The sequence below is a fragment of the Mustela putorius genome, unplaced genomic scaffold (genome assembly GCF_011764305.1).
Source record: "Mustela putorius furo isolate JIRA1106 unplaced genomic scaffold, ASM1176430v1.1 tig00000430_pilon_pilon_pilon, whole genome shotgun sequence".
Lineage (NCBI taxonomy): Eukaryota > Metazoa > Chordata > Mammalia > Carnivora > Mustelidae > Mustela > Mustela putorius.
Window position 1 is genome coordinate 20,529,168 of NW_025421377.1, and position 18,695 is coordinate 20,547,862.

Below are 18,695 nucleotides of genomic sequence, written 5' to 3' on the forward strand. Positions count from 1 at the left end.
AAGCCGAAAGCAGATGCTTAATGGACTGAGCCACCCAAGCACCCCATTTTCATCAAAAATTTCAAATAATGGCCATGACGTTATTGCTGTTTTGAATGCCCAGGAAGAGATATTGTATTATGCCTTTTAAAAAGTATCTAATCTTATCTTAAATTTTGAAAATTCTCTCTGTAGGTTGGAGTTATAGATTTTTCAATGTATCTCAAGGATGGGAACAGCAGTAAAGGTAGTGAAGGGTACGTACAGAGACAACGGAGTTTCTTTTTTCTTTAATGTTCTTTGATAGCCTTTAAAGTTTACAACAATGGTGCTTTAACAGATTTGCTGAAAGAATTTCTGATGATATAGTTTTCATAGTCTTGTCAAAAAGAGCTGACTCTTGTGCCCACTAAACCCTAAGAGAGGTTTTAGTGAAGTGATTTTCCTACAGTGTGGTTCAGGGGTTAATAAAATAAAGGGGTTTATAAAGGAATTCAGTGTTCCATCTCTTGAAGTAGTATTTGAAAACATCGTCTTCTTGATCAGGAGGATTGCCCTCTCGGTTTTGTTAAAACATGAAATATGAAACATGTATTATGGACTTATATGAAACATTGACATTCGGGGTAGCAGAGTGAGGAGTATTTGGGGACCTGCACTACTGTTTCATCTCTTGTAAATCTAAAATTATTTCAAAAAAGTTTTGAAAGATCCATATGGTCCTTAGAAATTAGACATCAGATGCATACTGCCTAATACTCTTGATAAATTTAGCAGTTGAAAGCACCATTAATCTGACATTCTTAACTTTGGACATTGAGCCAAGACTACATCATTTTTTCTTTTAGTACTAGAAGTATGAGGCCTTGATTTGACTTTAATTGAAAAGTCTGGCTTTCTAACTTGGCTGTAATAAATTAGTTGGTTCCAGAAGTGAACTTCCTGTTTCCACTCTTTATTTTCTCATGTAACATTAAACACTTGATCTTTGTGAAAACCTTTTATACCATTCACTTTGAAATGAAATCAACATTGAAAGGCAAAGATATGGCCTTTGGGAATCACAATTATTATGCCAAAATCAGCTTAATTTAATTCCTATGACAAATGGAAAATTGTTGTTATAAGGAGTACTGGCAAAACTTTAGCTAAATCCCAGCCAGCAGGGAGCCACAACAAGGCCTCCAGCATCAGGGACAAGCAGCACCAGGAGGCCCACAAGAGACCCCTGGTAGCCCAGCGGGCAGCTTCCGTGAGGCAGAACTCAGCCAGGGAGAGGGCAGACAGTATTGAGGTTTATGTCCCAGAGTCTCAAACCTGACTCTGAGACCAGGAAGCAGAAAGCAAATAATTTTAAATTATTTAAAAACTATACACAACTACACACAAACTAAAAAAAAAAGAGAGAGAGAGAGAGACAGACAGACAGAAAGAAAAAAAGCTATCAATTACGAGAAGAAAATTTTTATTTTTAAAATGCCTCTGATAGAATGTATAGAATGTAATGTTATACCTATAACCGAAGTTATTAAGGTATGTAAGCTGCAATAAAGGCCTTTTAATGTAGAGAATTTTTTGTTTCATTTTTAAGTATCTGAGTCTTTTGGAAGCATTATACATCAGGTCTGTCTTTTGGTTCAGTGTGTCTGTACTATGGTTTTCTTTCTGTGTTCTATGAAAAGACTGGGGGAGGGGGATCTTGGTACTTCTAATGTTATTTATTTTATTTCTACACCCAGAGATGGCCAGATTACTGCAATTCTGGATCAGAAGAACTATGTAGAAGAACTCAACAGACACCTAAAGTAAAGAATGAGTTAATACTTCTACTTCCCTGGGGATTCTGTTGTGAAGGAAAGGAGAAGTAAACAGTAAACTGATAAACCATGAGGATCAGTTCAGGCAATACTCAACAAAAATATGGACTTCCTGCTTGCCGGGCACTAAGCTAGGCACTAAATTAAATGTCGTTTAACCATTTGGTGACCTCTAGCGAAAGGCAGTATAAGATTAGTATGTAATTATGACTCTAGTGATTAAATAAGTATGTTCAGTTAAGAATTCTTAAACATGTGACAAACATCCTTAGTTCAGTAGATCCAACCACATATTTCAAGATTGAGCTTGAGCAAACCACTTAGTACCTTTAGATTAGTTGTATCATGTTGGTCCTTGCATTTTTCATTTATATATTGAATTGATGGTATTAACTTACCCTCCCTTTACTATGACTAGCATTAATTTACCAAATACTATTTTTCAGAACTGTCCAGAACATGAAACAGTCTGTTGATATTTTCAAGTATATTGGTGTTCTTGCTATGCTAAAGACTGTCAAATAATTCAGAAAAATTAATATACCCATTAACTATTTTTAATAATTCTCTTACAAAGATAATTTAAGTAAAACCTATAGCATGAGTATACCAGTATCAATATAAATATTGAGTAGTCTTGATTTCAGCTAAAAAATTCAAAAACAATTTAAGTATATTTTCTCTGGGGACCAAGAACTAATAAATGACTACAGTGAATTACGGAGAGGTTAGTCCAGCAAAAACACACATTTGATAGTGAAATAAAAATGTGAGTTACTCTTTTCATGCCTCAGTTTATCTATATTGAGGGATCCCTGGTGCATAGGGCTGTTGAAAGGAGTAAATGAAATAAGGCAAATAAAAACATTGAGGAGAGTGCGTGGTACATGGCAAGCCCTTGCTTCAGGTAGCTTGTCCTTATATGTACGTAAACTTTAAAGCTGAGAGTGCCCTGGATCAGCTCTTTTGTTTCATCCAGCAAGTGCTTTAGTGCAGAGCTCAGTGCCAAGAGTACAGCAGGTACCGTCCACAGCCCCTTGGGACTGTCTTAGAGCCTGCAAGTCCACCGTGAGCTGTGGACATGAGGCAACGGGGTGATACCTGTGATGCTTGTGTACACGGGTAGGACAGGATGTTCTGTTTTTCAGGAGAAATGGTCATGTTTTTCTCCTCTTTACAGTGCTACGGTAAACAATCTTCAGGCAAAAGTGGATGCGTTAGAAAAATCCAACACTAAACTGACAGAGGAGGTGAGTGTTTTGGAAATTCTTTGACCGACATACAGTTTACTAATGTGCAGTAGTGGAAGCTTGTAGCTTGATACTCATCCTTTGCTCATTGAGCAGACATTTGGGTACTGCTTTTTTTTTTTTTTTTTTTTTATTTCTTTTCAGTGTAACAGTATTCATTGTTTTTGTACCACACCCAGTGCTCCATGCAATCTGTGCCCTCTCTAATACCCACCACCCGGTTCCCCCAACCTCCCACCACCCCCCGCCACTTCAAAACCCTCAGATTGTTTTTCAGAGTCCATAGTCTCTCATGGTTCACCTCCCCTTCCAATTTCCCCCAACTCCCTTCTCCTCTCTAACTCCCCATGTCCTCCATGCTGTTTGTTATGCTCCACAAATAAGTGAAACCATATGATAATTGACTCTCTCTGCTTGACTTATTTCACTCAGCATCATCTCTTCCAGTCCCGTCCATGTTGCTACAAAAGTTGGGTATTCGTCCTTTCTGATGGAGGCATAATACTCCATAGTGTATACGGACCACATCTTCCTTATCCATTCGTCCGTTGAAGGGCATCTTGGTTCTTTCCACAGTTTGGCGACTGTGGCATTGCTGCTATAAACATTGGGGTACAGATGGCCCTTCTTTTCACTACATCTGTATCTTTGGGGTAAATACCCAGGAGTGCAATTGCAGCGTCATAGGGAAGCTCTATTTTTAATTTCTTGAGGAATCTCCACACTGTTCTCCAAAGTGGCTGCACCAACTTGCATTCCTACCAACAGTGGAAGAGGGTTCCCCTTTCTCCACATCCCCTCCAACACATGTTGTTTCCTGTCTTGCTAATTTTGGCCATTCTAACTGGTACTGCTTCTGTGCAAGAGCTAGACAATGATTTCTTGGTGCACTGATTGGCGTGTGCCCGACTGGCAAGCTCCCACGCTCCTGGGCCTTATTTCCTCCTTGCCGGGGGAGGGTCAGTAACCTAAAGAGCGCTGGTCGGAAGCCAGCGATCCCTGCTTGCGGGTCATGCTGCTTACGAGTCACGTAGAAGGGTCAGTCACTTGACCTCCAAGAGGCCCGGTTGCCTGCCCAGCAGATGAGAAGTTTACACTTCTCCTTTCAGCCTCATAGTTACTTTGAAGATCACAGAATATATACGGGAAAACCCTTAGAAAAGTCCCCAAATAAAGAATAAAAATTAACCTTGTGCTTTGATTCTGATTAGTAAAGACATTTTTTAACTTGTTAGTGTCTAAACTACATTTTTTCCTTTTATAACATTAGATGTTTCTATGAAAAATCTTTTTTTTTTTTTTTAATTTATTTACTTGACAGAGATCACAAGTAGGCAGAGAGGCAGACAGAGAGATAGGGGGAAAGCAGGCTTCCCACTGAGCAGAGAGCCTGATGTGGGGCTCGATCCCAGGACCCCAAGACCACAACCCGAACCAAAGGCAGAGGCCCAACCCAACTGAGATAAGACTTTATCTTATCTATATCTTAATCTATTTCTTATTATAACTATCCTCTTACATACTGTGGCATACATTTGGTTTAAATAGAACCAAGTTCAGGCAGCAGTCAGGAAGATTGCTGTTTTTGTTTTTGTTGTTAAGATTTTTTTATTTATTTATCAGAGAGAGAGGGAGAGAGAGCGAGCACAGGCAGACAGAATGGCAGGCAGAGGCAGAGGGAGAAGCAGGCTCCCTGCCGAGCAAGGAGCCCGATGTGAGACTCCATCCCAGGCCAGGACACTGGGATCGCGACCGGAGCCAAAGGCAGCTGCTTAACCAACTGAGCCACCCAGGCGTCCCAGGAAGATGCTGTTTAAACAGCTTTCTTCAGAACATTTTCATTGTCGTAACTTTAAAACACCTTCCCTATTACTCAGCTCTGTGGGCTTCACTTTTGGATGTAGATTCTTAAATTATATTAAAACTTAATGGAAGGACCCCTGGGTAGCTCAGTCGGTTAAATGTCTGCCTTTGGCTCGGGTCATGATCCCAGCCCACTGGCTTCGTCCTGTATCTGGCTCCCTGCTCAGCGGGAGGCCTGCTTTTCCCTCTGCCTCTGCAGCTCTCCCTGCTTGTACTCTCTCGCGCTTTCTCTCTGTCAAATAAATAGATAAAATCTTTAAATTAAAAAAAAAAAGTAATGGAAATGATCCTTAGAATTTTACTCTACAAAGCTTTGGAAATACTCTGATTAGAAATGTTGTCCTGTGGGCCACTTGCTCCTCTGTTGGGGCAATAGGGCACCACAGCGAACCATGGTCTCTAGAGCCGGTGGGCGACCTGCGTTCATGCCCCGGCTCTGGCACTTGCTAGCTTTCTAATCCTGGCCAGTAACTTCAGCCTCTGTTTCTTGGACATCTTCTCTGTAAAATGGGAATGATAAAATAATAGTCAAGTTTTTGTGGGAATTAAATGGTGATACATAAGGACCCAGGCCAGTGCCTGATATTACCATAAGCGGCCAGTAAACGTGGTCATGAATTTTATTCCCTCAGTCACAAGACTTCTCCTCCTGACCTAGATTTATTTTATTATTACCAATGTTAATTAATTCATTTATGTACTTATTTTGCCAGTAACATTTAATTTCTTGAAACTTAGAATTTTTAGAGACAAGGAAGCCCTGTGTGTAGGCTTTATAAAGAAGCGATAAGACAAATTAGATCTGCCTTTTCCCATTTCCGTCTATTTTGGATTTAAGGGGGCCAGTGAAAAACAAAAACCAAAACCCCTTTTTTCCTCTCCTGAATTCTGAACTGGTATGATGAAATGAGAATTAAGCAGGTAAAGATATGTAAATACACACTTTATTACTCGTAAAACTGAATTAGAAGACCCACTTGGATATAGAGCCATAGTTTCCTGATCCTTTCTCTGATGTTAAGGTCTTGGGAGAACCTGTTTGAGGATGTCTCTGGATCTAGAAAGCAGGCACCCTTGTCCAAAGTTAACTTTTTTATGCACTGTTAGGCCCGTGGAGCAGAGAGGGCTTTATGGGCTTCCGGACTTCCTCTGGAGAGCATGCCTGAGCCCTGGCTCCTCTGTACTTAGGCACTGGAACGGGAACCAAGCAGAGCCTGTGCTTCCTGCTCGTGAGGAGATCATTTAAGGGAGACTAGCCCGGCGGAGAGGAGCTGCTGAGTGTTCTTCCTCCTCTCATCCAGGCTCCTCCGTGTTCTCTGGGGGGAATCCAGGTTAGCAGGTGCGGAAGTGGAAAAAGCGTTGGCACTTTTCCTTTCCCCGTCTGTAGAGTACAGATAGAAACGTCTCCCTGAGCGTATACCGCTAGTAGTGTCCCCTTCCCTGTTCAGGCGCTGAAATGACAGATCTCTTCGATACTTAATGGCATCTTTTAGTGAGAACTGTGAAGTTCCATTTCTTTACTATTAAAAATCATCTATCAAAGGTCTTACGTAGGGTTTATGAGTCCCCAAGGCATGACGTAACCTCTTCATTAAACGTTTTAGAAATAGGTATTATAGCTAAATATAAGTTACCCATGAGAACACCTTTGAGATAATCTTAAGTTAACATTTTGGTACTGAAAAAGAGTTTACACAAAAAGCAGCAACAGGAGATCCTTTTTTTTTTTTTTTTTAAGATTTTATTTATTCATTTGACAGAGAGAGGGAGATCACAAGTAGGCAGAGAGGCAGGCAGAGAGAGAGGGGGAAGCAGGCTCCCCTCCAAGCAGAAAGCCCAACGCGGGGCTCCATCCCAGGACCCTGAGACCATGACCTGATCCAAAGGCAATGGCTTAACCCACTGAGCCGCCCAGGCTCCCCAGGAGATCCTTTTTATTTTTATCTAACCTAGTTTAAAAATACTTTTCCTAATTTCTGATACAGTAAACATTTTTATGCGATTACAGATAACCTTCTTTCCTTCTCTAGGAATACGCAAGCCTGAAAGTTATGTCCTAGCAGATCATGGATTATTTTATCCTATTTACCCTAAAACTTACCCTAAATTTTTTTTTTTAATTTTTTTCAACAGCTTGCAGTTGCAAACAACAGGATTATTACCTTACAAGAAGAAATGGAACGAGTTAAAGAGGAAAGCTCCTACATACTGGAATCCAATCGGAAGGTTAACCTTACTGGATTTATACAATATTCCTAGAGAGTGTGTTAACGTGGCGGGGCAGGTGAGGGGAGGGGCTCTACTCTAGAGGACTGTTTGGAAGCATCAAGCACTTGCACTGTTTTTACCGAGATTCCCTGCAGAATCGGGTAATGATGGAGCTTACGTGGGTGTGAGGTTCTTACTACAGACGCTCCCTGGCTTCACCTCTGTCTCTATTGTTTAGAAATTTCAAGAACCGGTCTAATTCAGTGTCTTGTTATGGACTCGTGATTTGTACTGTATTTAAGTGTTATGTTTATGATATTGAATATACCGTTGTTTTCAGGCCCTGTTACTGCTTGTAAGAAGTGTTTATTTAGTACCACTGGGAGTTACCATGTAAATGAGTTTTCTAGATAACTTGATCCCTTAAGGTATCAAATTTTTTATATATGTCTACACAGATTTTTTTGCAAATCTTTTATGTACTGCACACTCCTAAGCAATCCTAGGTAGAGGACATGATGTAACACAATTAGCTGCTCATGATGACTGAAAGTCCTAATTACCAACATTGGCAATTCCATGCTAAGTTATAATGATGCCACTTATGGGGCTGTTGGAATTGATTGAGCTTCTAGCCCCTGTACTTAAATGTTTCCAGATTGCTCTGGGTGCTTTTTCTCTGCTTTTATGTTCTCGCTGACATCTCTCCCTTCTCACTGCTGTTGGTATTAGTGTCTCCCCACTGCCTTTTACCTGCAAGCTTCTGTTCTTCTGTGATCTAGGAATCCAGATCGCCATGGTTATTAAAATTGTTCTGCTAGAGTAAGCAGCTAGGCTCAGAGTGGGGACTAGTGTAGTTCTCTGTGAATAGTGGGTTTGACTTTAATGTGTGGGTGTTGTGAAAACAACTGTGACTCCTCACAATTTTCTGATGATCTGCTTGTTTTTAGCTATGATCTCTCTGGATGGTTGGAGACTCCAAATGTGAGATCTCTGAAGAAGGAATATATTACCGTTTGAACCTTTGGCCCAATTTACATTTTACAGTGAATGCCACTTTGTATTTAGAAGCTTACTTTTAAGACTTCTTGTACTTGATATGATAACCTATCTTAGGACTTTAAACAAAATGACGAGAAAACCAGAAAATTCTGCTGAGAATTTTTTACTTACCAAGCTGCTTCATTTTCTTTGTTGTCTTTATCCATTGTTATACCTGTTTAGTTAAATATAAAATATAATCATTTTCCCTTACTAAATAGCAGTGTCAGCTAACTCTATATAGATTTTTTTTAATCCTTAAATATATGTACTATTTTGTTTATCTTTTCAAGGGTCCTAAGCAGGACAGAACTGCAGAAGGACAAGCACTGAGTGAAGCCAGAAAGCATTTAAAGGAGGAGACACAATTGCGACTGGTAAACTTAACTTGTGTTCTAGTAGTTCAGTAACCCGTTAAACATAAAGGCCCACTTGGATGTTTGATAGTAACAGACCAGGCTCAGGAACATTAGTAGTGGGCCAACAAATTCTTGTAGATCCTAAAAAACTGTTTCTCACTCCTTTTTATTTTTAATTTTGAGTATATTTATTATAAATATAATTAGACATGAAGGCAAATTTTCATATGGTTGCTTTTTACCTTCACTGGACATTACTTGCATAAAACACTTTTTTTTCTTTAAGTTTAATTCAATTAGCCAACACATAGTACATCATTAGTTTCAGATATAGTGCTCAACACTCTTAATCAAGGATATTACCTAATTCTGTAGGAAAGGCTCGCTGGTTATTGATGAATACAGTGGATTTTGCATATAGGAAAACTGTAGAAAATTTCTAATTATCTGATTCAACTAAAATGGCATCGAGGAAGCCTTCTTAGCTAAGTCTTAGGGTGGATTCTTCCATATCGTAGCATTTGCTTAAGAGAATATTGTTCGTACAGAGAACAGTGATACTTTAGTTGCTTCGGTGACTTTTTTTTTTTTTTTTTAATTTTTTTTTAAGTATAGTTCATACAGTGTTACATTACTTTCAGGTGTATATTTCTCACTCTTTTTAGGTGTATATTTCTCACTCTTTTTCTACCTCAGTCCTCGTCCTGCAAAGATTCTGTTATGTCTCCTTGGAGGATGTGTGTGTGTGTATAAATGTGTAATAGTGAATAATACTCCTGTAATAGATTTTAGCCGAGGATTAGTACATTAATACCTCCCTGGTATTGGTAAATGAACTCCTCCTGCAGAAGTGATGGTGCGACAGGCTCTCCCCCCAGCAACAGTGTCTCTCTCCGAAAGTAGGAAGAAGCTCAAAACAAAGGTGATTCGATTTCTAAAAATTATGACCACGTAATAGTGTATAGAATAGAATTTCAGATGTTCTGAGCAAACAGCAATATAAGTTTAACATCCTAGAATTATCACTTTCCTTCTATGTGTTTATGAATTAGATCTCAAAACACTTCCTATGAGGAAGATCCTAGAAATAAACCATGTCAGCATTTCCGAAGCAATCTGATAGAATCAAGCTAACTGTGCACAGAGGGACACCTCAGTTAAGTGGCACATGTATCTTAAAAATCTGACACAGAATTTTCCACATGCTTTTGTCACAAAAAGATACTGGTTTATTCAGAAAGGAAAGAAACCAAGCAAGTTCCTACATACGCCCCAGGGAACAGAATGGTTGGAGAAGGAAATTCAGGTCTTTGTAACTTTGATCCTCCAAATCATGTTGCAGTAATAATGATTGGACCAAAAAGGGGATTCATGCTACGTGATTATAAAAACTCAAGTCACCATATCGATCATTTTCACTTACTGAGATGTTTACCCTCGAAACCCAGAATATCTTTCGGGTTCCTTGGGCTCTTGATGACATCAACAACATCCAAATTGAAGAGAATTGCAATTGCTTCATTTGGCGCTGGCTCGGGTAACACTTTGTGTACATTTCTATGATAGAACATGACACCAGTTGTCTCGCTGTAATGAAGCATCTCACTCAAGTATGTGTGTATTTCAGACCTATTAAATAGCACTGTCTCTGGCCTACCAAGTTTTGGGGATTTGTAAATTACTGAATAAACGTTTTTCAATGATCCTAATTATTATTCTTTTGTTAGTATCTCTGCATCGAATGATAGCTTGTAGCTATTTTGCCCGAATATTCAGACCTGAGAGTGTTGGAGTTTACAACATTTCCTGTGGAATTTCGTAGTTTGTGCTTCGTTGAGGAAAGAGAAAATGAGCAGTTTATTTACCTTTGGGGGCAGGATGTGGAGAAAGAACTGGAGATGCAGATCAGCATGCGACAGGAGATGGAGCTGGCCATGAAGATGCTGGAGAAGGATGTCTGCGAGAAGCAGGACGCCCTGGTGTCTCTGCGGCAGCAGCTGGATGACCTCAGGGCTCTCAAGCATGAACTTGCCTTCAAGCTGCAGGTAGGGCCGAGAAGAGGAACACTCACTGGCTCTCTAAACTCCCAGGGTTCCCTCCGCCCCTCTGGTCTCTCTGGAATCACGCTTGACATACAAGAGGGAAGACTCATGTCGCATTTGGAGGCTGGCGGCCAGTAAACCGCTGTAGAGATCAGACGGCGTAGGGTCCTATGCTGTTCTGGACAGCCATAGCTCTTTTTCAGATTCTGGTGGGGAAAGTGGTCTTTTTTATCCTGTAAAATAATTTCTACACTTCAGCCTCCCCTGTCAACTGAACTATATATTCCATTAGCTTTTTTTTCCCATTCTTTATTTAAATTCAATTTTTAACGTATGGTGTACTAGTAGTTTCGGTAGACTTCAGTGATTCGGCAGTTGCACATAACACCCAGTGCTCGTCCCATCGAGTGGCCTCCTTAATGTCCATCACCCAGTGACCCCATCCCCCACCTCAGTTTGTTTCCTAGAGTTAAGTATCTTTATGGTCTGTCTCCCTTTCTGGTTTCGTCTTATTTTATTTTTCCTTCCCTTCCCCTATGTTCATCCTTTTATTTTTCCTTAAATTCCACATGGAAGTGAAATCATAGGTACCTGTCTTCTGATTGCCTTACTTTGCGAAGCAACATGGCGTTAGTTCTTACACTGAAATGATAAACTGATGAGCCTCGTAATGTTCATTTCTGTGACAAAGCTGCACACAGCAATACTGATTTTAAACATTGCATTTTGTTCTTTCTCCATTTGGAAATTAACTGATAGACAAATATATGAGCAGTTCTGTTTAATCTCTTACCGTTAGGTTCAGAAAGCCGTGTGTGATTTATTTCAGGATTTTATGTTCTGTGTACATCACTCATATTTCTTTTCCATAACAGAGTTCAGACTTAGGAGTAAAACAGAAAAGTGAACTAAACAGTCGTTTGGAAGAGAAGACTAATCAGATGGCTGCTACCATCAAACAACTCGAACAAAGGTAAAAGTGCTATTTCTTGAGTGAAACATCTTGGGCTTTCCGTGCTGGAAGGGAAGAGAATGCTATGCACTTGGCCGACAAAGTGTATGAAATTCTCCCAGCTTAACACCAGACATGCTAGTAGAAAGCCAGTTAAATTTTTTGTTTCTCTAAGATGTCACTGAAAACATTTGTAAGAAACCTCAGGCTCTCCTGACTGTTTTGAACAGCAGAACAGTAATCCTCTTACATAATCCCATTTCGGTGTCATGTTGGAGGAGGGAGGCCCACAGGATGAAAGTGCTTTTTAAAAATTTTTTAAAGGTTTTATTTATTTTTGTGAGAGAGAGAGAAAGAGCGCCGTCAGACACGCACAGTTGTGGGGGCGTCCGGGGGGGTGGGGAGGGAGAGGCAGGCTCCCCGCTGAGCAAGGAGCCCGATGCGGGACTCGATCCCTGGACCCTGAGATCATGACTTGAGCTGAAGGCAGACTTTTAACTGACTGAGCCACCCAGGTGTCCCAAAAGCGCTTTTAAATATGCTGGCAGTTGGGTTTTACTCGGCCTCACCAAAGTCTTGGACCGCGCTGGCGCTGGTGGCGGCAGCATACCGAGGGCCCCTCTACCACTTGAACTCCTCTCCCCTTCCCGTCTCCCTTTCTCTCTCCTTTCTCCTGAGCCGTTCTGTAGTGTCCAGTGTCCCCCTGCCCGCAGTCTTACCTCTGTCCGTCTCCAGCTCTGTCCTCCTCTGAAAACCCAGTCTTGGGTTTTCGTGCTCTGACCAGCCGTTTCCGTCAGGTACCTCCAATTCAGGCTGCCCAAAACACACCCTCTCCCTGGGCTGCTTTTGTTTCTCTTTGGCTGAAACCACCTGTTTTCTTCGTGGTGACTCAAGCTGCCAAGAGAAATCGCCAAGATTTCAAGACCGAAGGAGCCACGGCACCCGTGGTCACTCAGCGTGGCCAGTGTGGGTTGCCACTTCGAGCACCACGGATGACCCTTCTTGTACTTGAGCCGGTGACTGCAGGCCCCTGCGCGCCTGCGCTTGCCCCACCTGCTCCTTGCCCAACAGCCCCACGGGTTAGGAAGGCCCTTCCTCTTCTCGCTGCCTTGTTCTTTGATCCTTTTTTTACCTTCAGGCTCCAAAGCCACCACCTCTCCTAAGCTCCTCTGATGCTTCTTCTCAGATTCCTCTACCCATTTGTCCTTGTCGGAATTCCCATAGCCTTAGATCCACACCTGTCCGTGATGCTTCCTTGTCACCTTCTGCTTCACGTTCCAGCCCTTTCTATATATGTATCATCTGATGAGAGTGTGCATTCCTCCGGGTTACTTAATGAATTTTTTAAGTTCCCTCATTGGCTCTGTCTTAGTGCCACGAACACACAAGGAATTCATTTAGCAGATGCGTGAATGAACAGATGAGTGGATGACTGCTTTTATTCAGATAAATCTTGACCAGGAAGGGTCCTGAGTGGTACTGAATATTAATGGTAACTCACGAGTTAATTGCAAATCAGTAAACAAGTTTGAAGCTTCTGATTTGGCTGGTTTTAAATAAAAAGGTGTCAGTCTCTCCAGAAAGTTCTCTAAGTGCTTGCTCGTAGCAGTTACATGTTTGTGATTTAACAGATTAATTGCGGTGTTCATAAATTGGGTTTTTGAACTGTTGCATAGAATTATTTTTTAATAGTTTTTTGACTTGGCATTTGAAGTAGAACTAAAATAATGAGTTCTTCAAGTATTAAGCTGACTTATTCTCTTGCTATTTTTGTCTTTCCCGTTTATTCATTCTCTCATTCCCCTTTCACTCCATTTTTGTTTTTATTTTACTAATTTAGTGAAAAGGATTTGGTGAAACAGGCAAAGACCTTAAATAGTGCAGCAAATAAACTGATCCCAAAACATCATTAGGCATTTTGCATTTCGTCACCTCGCAAGTCTGATGTACAACTTAATTGTAAAGAAAGAAATCTGAAAGTCATTTCATTTAAGCTCTGATTCTACATAAAATGTCACCAAAAATCGACTCTGAATTTGTTGGACTTAAAAAACAAGAACAACAACAACAATTTGATATCTAGGCCATGGGTTTTTTCCTTCTTCTTTATTTTCTCCCTTGAGTTAGAACATTTAGTATAAGTTCTTAATTAATTGCCAAATCAACTTCAAGAAATTACTTTGTTGACCAATAAATAAATACACCTTAAAAAAAAAAGGTTGAGTTGACCAATAAATAAACACCATTTAAAAGTCGACCAATAAATAAACACACCATTAAAAAAAAAAAAAGCCTAGGGAATGGACACTCTGTGCATCTTTTATTGATGCCTTTACAGCTCAGTCTCAGACAGTACCAGATTCTAGGTGCGCTGTCCATGCCAGAGAGCCTGCTCTACCATTGCGATGTAATGGACTGGAGGTGACAGCCCTACAGACTTGGACTCTTCTAAAGTAGCTCTGTCTCCTAGGCCACGGCCCCTCCCCACGTTCCTTGTGTAGGTTTACTCCCCAAGCCACAGATAAGTACTTAGCATTTCACTCCAGTTCTGTTCTCTGTAACCAAGATTGCTTGCAACTTTTTTGCCTTAGTGACTTTGAGGGGGGAGGGAACAAACCCGTATCCTTACATTTCTTTAAAGTTCGTAGAGATAAAGTTAGTGATTAGGTAACTTACGATAACATACTAATGTGGAAGCTTGGAAAACCCTCCTAAGATTTGCCATCTTCTACCTCTGCCATTTTCCTGTAATTCCACTTCCTATTTAGGTAGCTCAGAGAGAAGAATTTTAATGAAAAAACTCGTCTCCTATAAAAACAAAACACAACACAACACTACACAATTTTCAGATCTATCCTGCTTTTCCTTTTGGAGTAAAGACAACAAGGTATAAACATAAGTGATGGTTTCCCACCTGTCATTTCTCGCTAGAAACATTTACTTAAGAGTTTCTATTACTTTCTGTTCCAATGGGGATTTGCTAATGTCTCTGGGAAACTAACCATCTAATTATTAGAAAACCATTTCAGCGTAGGAAATAGATACATGATAATCTCTTTATTATTATTGAGTCTAAAAATAAAAATTTCCCGTAGATCTCCATACATAGTAATTAGCAGGGCTTCTTTTTCTAAGTGACCCCAGATCTACTCCCCTTTCTAGGCTTTACATTGTAAATAATCCTATAAATACTTGGATTTTTTTTTTTAAAGGATTTTTTTTTTTTTTAATGACTTTTGATTTGGGGGAACAGGCTTTACATAAGCTTTCATTCCTTCAATAAGTCTTGACAAAAAAAAAATATTTTTTTCTCATTTTGGTATGATTTGCAGCATTTCAGCTGCTTAGGTGGGAACAAAGATAACCCCCCTTTGCTTCCAGCTTTTGAAACTCTTTACCTTCTTCTTGGAAAAACCAGAATTAAGAGAGTAAGGTAGATTTCACGTGTGCTTCTATAGGTCCTTACAGACTTGAACCAAAGTCAAGTCAAAGAGCATATGACCAACCTCATGGAATAAACTGTGCTCTTGAACTTATTTTAGTTCTTATAATTTTGCACCTTTTCTTATCTTCATCAGCCTTTTGTGGTGATGAGTTGCCTTTTCTATGAGCATTTGGGAAGAGTGTTCCAACACTGAAATAAAACATTTTAAAGACTACAGAGTATGCTTTCCAGTTCTATTCTATAGAGCCCCGGCTGTTTCACCTCTTAGAACGTGCTTCTTTATAGGTGCAAAGTTACGGGATTTATAGAAGAAAGCATTCACTAGAATTTTCCAGAGAATGTGATCAGGAATGTCATAGGCCCGGCGCTGAGTTCTTTGTCCACTTAGTCACACGCCACCTGGTAGGAATGGAAGAGGAAAGAGATGGCCAAACTCTGACAAAGGCTTTTCCTTAGAGAAGAACTCAAAGCCTAGGTAAGGGTTCATGTACAATGTCAGTGATTTAATGCAGATTGTGGTGTAGGGGAAGGACCAGGAAAATGTTCTCGTTCCGCGTGTAAGAAGGTAGTTGCCCATTTGCAAGTTCCAGTCATGTGTGTAAAGCAGAAAGATAAGGTACCAAACCTGTTAGGAAATAAACCCAAACAAAGAAGTGGGTTTAACTTTAACTCCTGTGTACTTGAGGTTGGCTTTGGATATGGATTTTCTAAAAAGTGATGTTTTATTGTTTATCATCTAATGGCTGTAAACTGTAGTACTAGAATAAAAAAAAAAATTGGAAAATCACCTTTTCCTCTGCCTGGTTCACCTTCATCTTGCCTTTCTTTAGAGTTTGTTTCTTCTCCGTCTTTCTTCTCATCCTCGTACAGTTTCTTCCCCTGTGTCCTGAAAAGCATTTTTTTTTTCCCCTGTATCTCTCCACGCCTCTTCCTTGGGTTGCTTTATTTTGTGTTGTAAACTTGGTCTTCCTCCCCACCGTGGCTTTTGTTTTTTATCACAAGTTCATGTGGCTCACATCCAGATTGCGCCAGGCTGAGCGGGGCCGCCAGTCGGCCGAGTCAGACAACCGGCTCTTCAAGCAGGACTTCGGAGAAAAGATCAACAGTCTGCAGATGCAAGTGGACCAGCTCACCAGGCAGCGGTGAAGAGAGGGCGCCAGGAGCTCCCAGGGCGGTCGTGGGTAATTCTAAGGCCGGCAGCAAGAGAAGGAGGTCCCCTGAGCCAGCCCTCTCTGTCGTGTCTTCGCAGGGTCCTTTCTCTGGAGTTAGCATTGAGGAAGCTTCGCATATATCGACATTCCCATATCTTTGTCAACATGCTTTGCGATCAGAAAAAGAGGAAACTAGAACCCAGGGCCCCAGATAAAGAGAGAAAAGGACTAAGAGAATTAATAGCCCACATAACACTGATAAAAATAGTATTCCCGAAATTTTTACTGTGTGCCACAAACTTTTTGAAGCACCACACAGGCATCCAATCCCAACATCTTCCCAAGAACCTGTTCGTAGGAATTGTCTTACCCCCCACTTTTAGATGAAATTAATTAAAGCTTAGATGTGTTCAGTTTGTCCAGATTGACACAGTTCAACAAGTAAATAGCAGCACTTAAAAAGTCTGTCTCTCTGACTCCCAAGTCCTTAACCATTAACCGCTCTTCCATATCATCTGTCCAGTGAGACTCAATTCTTTGCTGAAGCCACTGACTTCAAATAAAGAGAACTTTGTTGTTGGATATAAAAGCACATGGCTGCCAAGGACACTAGTGGCGGACAGTAGAACTGGACATTGAACATTAAAGAGAGACCAGCTAATTAAGATGAAGTGGGACAACAGAGCTGGTACTTTCGGGTGGTTTCTTGCTGAAATTCTGTACATAGTGTCTTTTAATTGTAGTTAACCCTACTAAACATCATTCAGTTGCCTACAACTCTTTATTAAGAGTTCATCCTAAATACTGATATTCAGAGTGGTGACCCTCAGGCACTGGGAGATCTTAAAGTACATCCCTTTTTTAAGATTTCATTTATTTATTTGAGAGAGAGAGAGAGCATGAGCAGGGGGAGGGGCAGAGGAAGAAGCAGACTCCCCGCTGGACATGGAGCCCCACCTGAGACAGTCTCAGGACCCTGACTGAGATCATGAGCTCAGCTAAAGGCAGGCACTTAACTGACTGAGCCACCCTTAAAGTACATTCTTTTTTTTTTTTTTTAAGATTTTATTTATTTTTTTGACAGAGACCACAAGTAGGCAGACAGGCAAAGAGAGAGAGGAGGAAGCAGGCTCCCCCGCTGAACAGAGAACCCAGTGCGGGGCTTGATCCCAGGACCCTGGGATCACAACCTGAGCCAAAGACAGAGGCTCTAACCCACTGAGCCACTCAGGCGCCGCAAAGTACATTCTTAATTATCCAAGAAATAGTAAACATACTGTCTGTATTTAGTGTTACTGGTTTTACTCTATTGTGTTTTAACACCTTAAAACCTGATTGTCCATATATATCTGGTAACTTTTTATTAATCAAGTATTAAAATTTAATTGCTGAGCTTTAAGAAAGGGTTCGGCATTCTTTGGCGAGTATGATTGCAGAAATTCAAATTACGATCCTTTTCGTCTCCTGCCCATCCCAGGCACCAGCTTGAGTTAGAACTAAAACTGGAAAGAGAAAGAAGGTTACAGAACAACAGAAGCATCCCAGGAAAGGGTCCTCAGAAGCCACAACCCAAAATGGTAATATTTGTTATTCCCTTGGTCATTTACTTAATTTTTAGAGGCTCCCTCCTTGAGCTGGACAGTTTTCTCTCTGGCAACACAAGCTCAATGCTATGGCCTCGAGTATGTAGATGGCAGATGAGACCTGGAGTGAACACAGGCTTTGGTTCTCAGTCTACCTCTAGACACTCTCTCTAACTTGATTTCACTTTAAGTAAGATGATTTGGGTGTCTTAACAAAAATTCATGCTCCTTGGACTTCTTCTGCCTAATACCTTTAATACTATGTTGGAGTAATCCTTCCCAACTCTAAGTTTCCCTTCAGGAGAATTGTCTTAAATGTGGATTTGCTTCTGTATGCCTATTCAGCATCGTGAGGATTTCAGTTTTACTATGCTCAAGGTACTTTTCTTGGGAAAATTAGAACAAGAGGGAACTAGAGGTGGCTTGGGGAAAAGAGAGTAATACAGAGTGTCTAAAGAATAGCAGTTGAAGTTTCTATACAACAGCCTTAGGAGAGAGACCCCCAGCTCCTGTAGTGGAAAGGAAGCTAACGTTCAATGAGACCATCTCTGGGACCCAGGAAATTGGAGCCAACCTTTTCAAATAATAAAATCAGAAAAGTATGTAATACCTTTTGTGTCAAAGAGAAACACGGGAGAAAAGTAGCTTCTTGGTTCATGTTATAAATAACAAAGGACAAATGTATTAGCTTCTTATTTAGCATTTTTAGAGAAAGAGATGCTAGTTTGCTGGAGCGTAGCAAATAATAGTAAGTAGAAATTTATTAGGTAGTACTCATTACTGCTCCTTTACAGTGTGCAGAATACTGTGTTTTTGGCAGCACGCCATCTTTATTAGTTGAGTTTCGCAAACAAAATCTCCTTAGCCGGGCTTGCAGAGATTTATTTAAATGCTTGGCCTATCTTACCTGCTTTTCCAGTGAGCCCTTGAGTTTCTCAATCTTACATTGCCCCGCAGTCGGGGTTCCAGGAGTGTAAATATTGCACTAATCTCCTTTCCTTGACA

At 40.6% G+C, this 18,695-nt stretch overlaps 1 protein-coding gene and 1 long non-coding RNA gene across 15 annotated transcripts in view; one reads left to right on the forward strand and one right to left on the reverse strand.

The window, feature by feature from the left end:
- The window catches only part of LOC123392036, a 37,875-nt gene extending 27,360 nt beyond the window's left edge, over positions 1-10,515 (reverse strand). The window contains exons 1-2 of the long non-coding RNA XR_006606721.1: positions 10,383-10,515; positions 8,291-8,333 (exon numbers count right to left, since the gene is read on the reverse strand). This is a non-coding gene — a long non-coding RNA (uncharacterized LOC123392036). The remainder of the gene's footprint in view (positions 1-8,290; positions 8,334-10,382) is intronic.
- RUFY3 (RUN and FYVE domain containing 3) overlaps positions 1-18,695 on the forward strand; it is an 82,408-nt gene that overhangs the window by 56,064 nt on the left and 7,649 nt on the right. For 5 of the 14 annotated variants that reach the window (XR_006606719.1, XR_006606720.1, XM_045079839.1 and 2 more), the window contains 9 exons: positions 175-236; positions 1,719-1,784; positions 2,977-3,046; positions 7,043-7,135; positions 8,452-8,535; positions 10,395-10,562; positions 11,435-11,532; positions 15,979-16,098; positions 17,585-17,684. Coding sequence is in view for 12 of the 14 variants with exons in the window: in XM_045079839.1 (XP_044935774.1) it covers positions 175-236; positions 1,719-1,784; positions 2,977-3,046; positions 7,043-7,135; positions 8,452-8,535; positions 10,395-10,562; positions 11,435-11,532; positions 15,979-16,098; positions 17,585-17,684 (861 nt within the window). In the remaining 2 variants the exon portion in view is untranslated. Of the gene's footprint in view, positions 1-174; positions 237-1,718; positions 1,785-2,976; positions 3,047-7,042; positions 7,136-8,451; positions 8,536-10,394; positions 10,563-11,434; positions 11,533-13,351; positions 15,745-15,958; positions 16,138-17,584; positions 17,685-18,695 lie in introns of those variants that run through there. The other 9 variants (XM_045079847.1, XM_004766316.3, XM_004766317.3 and 6 more) reach the window with 7 other exon arrangements.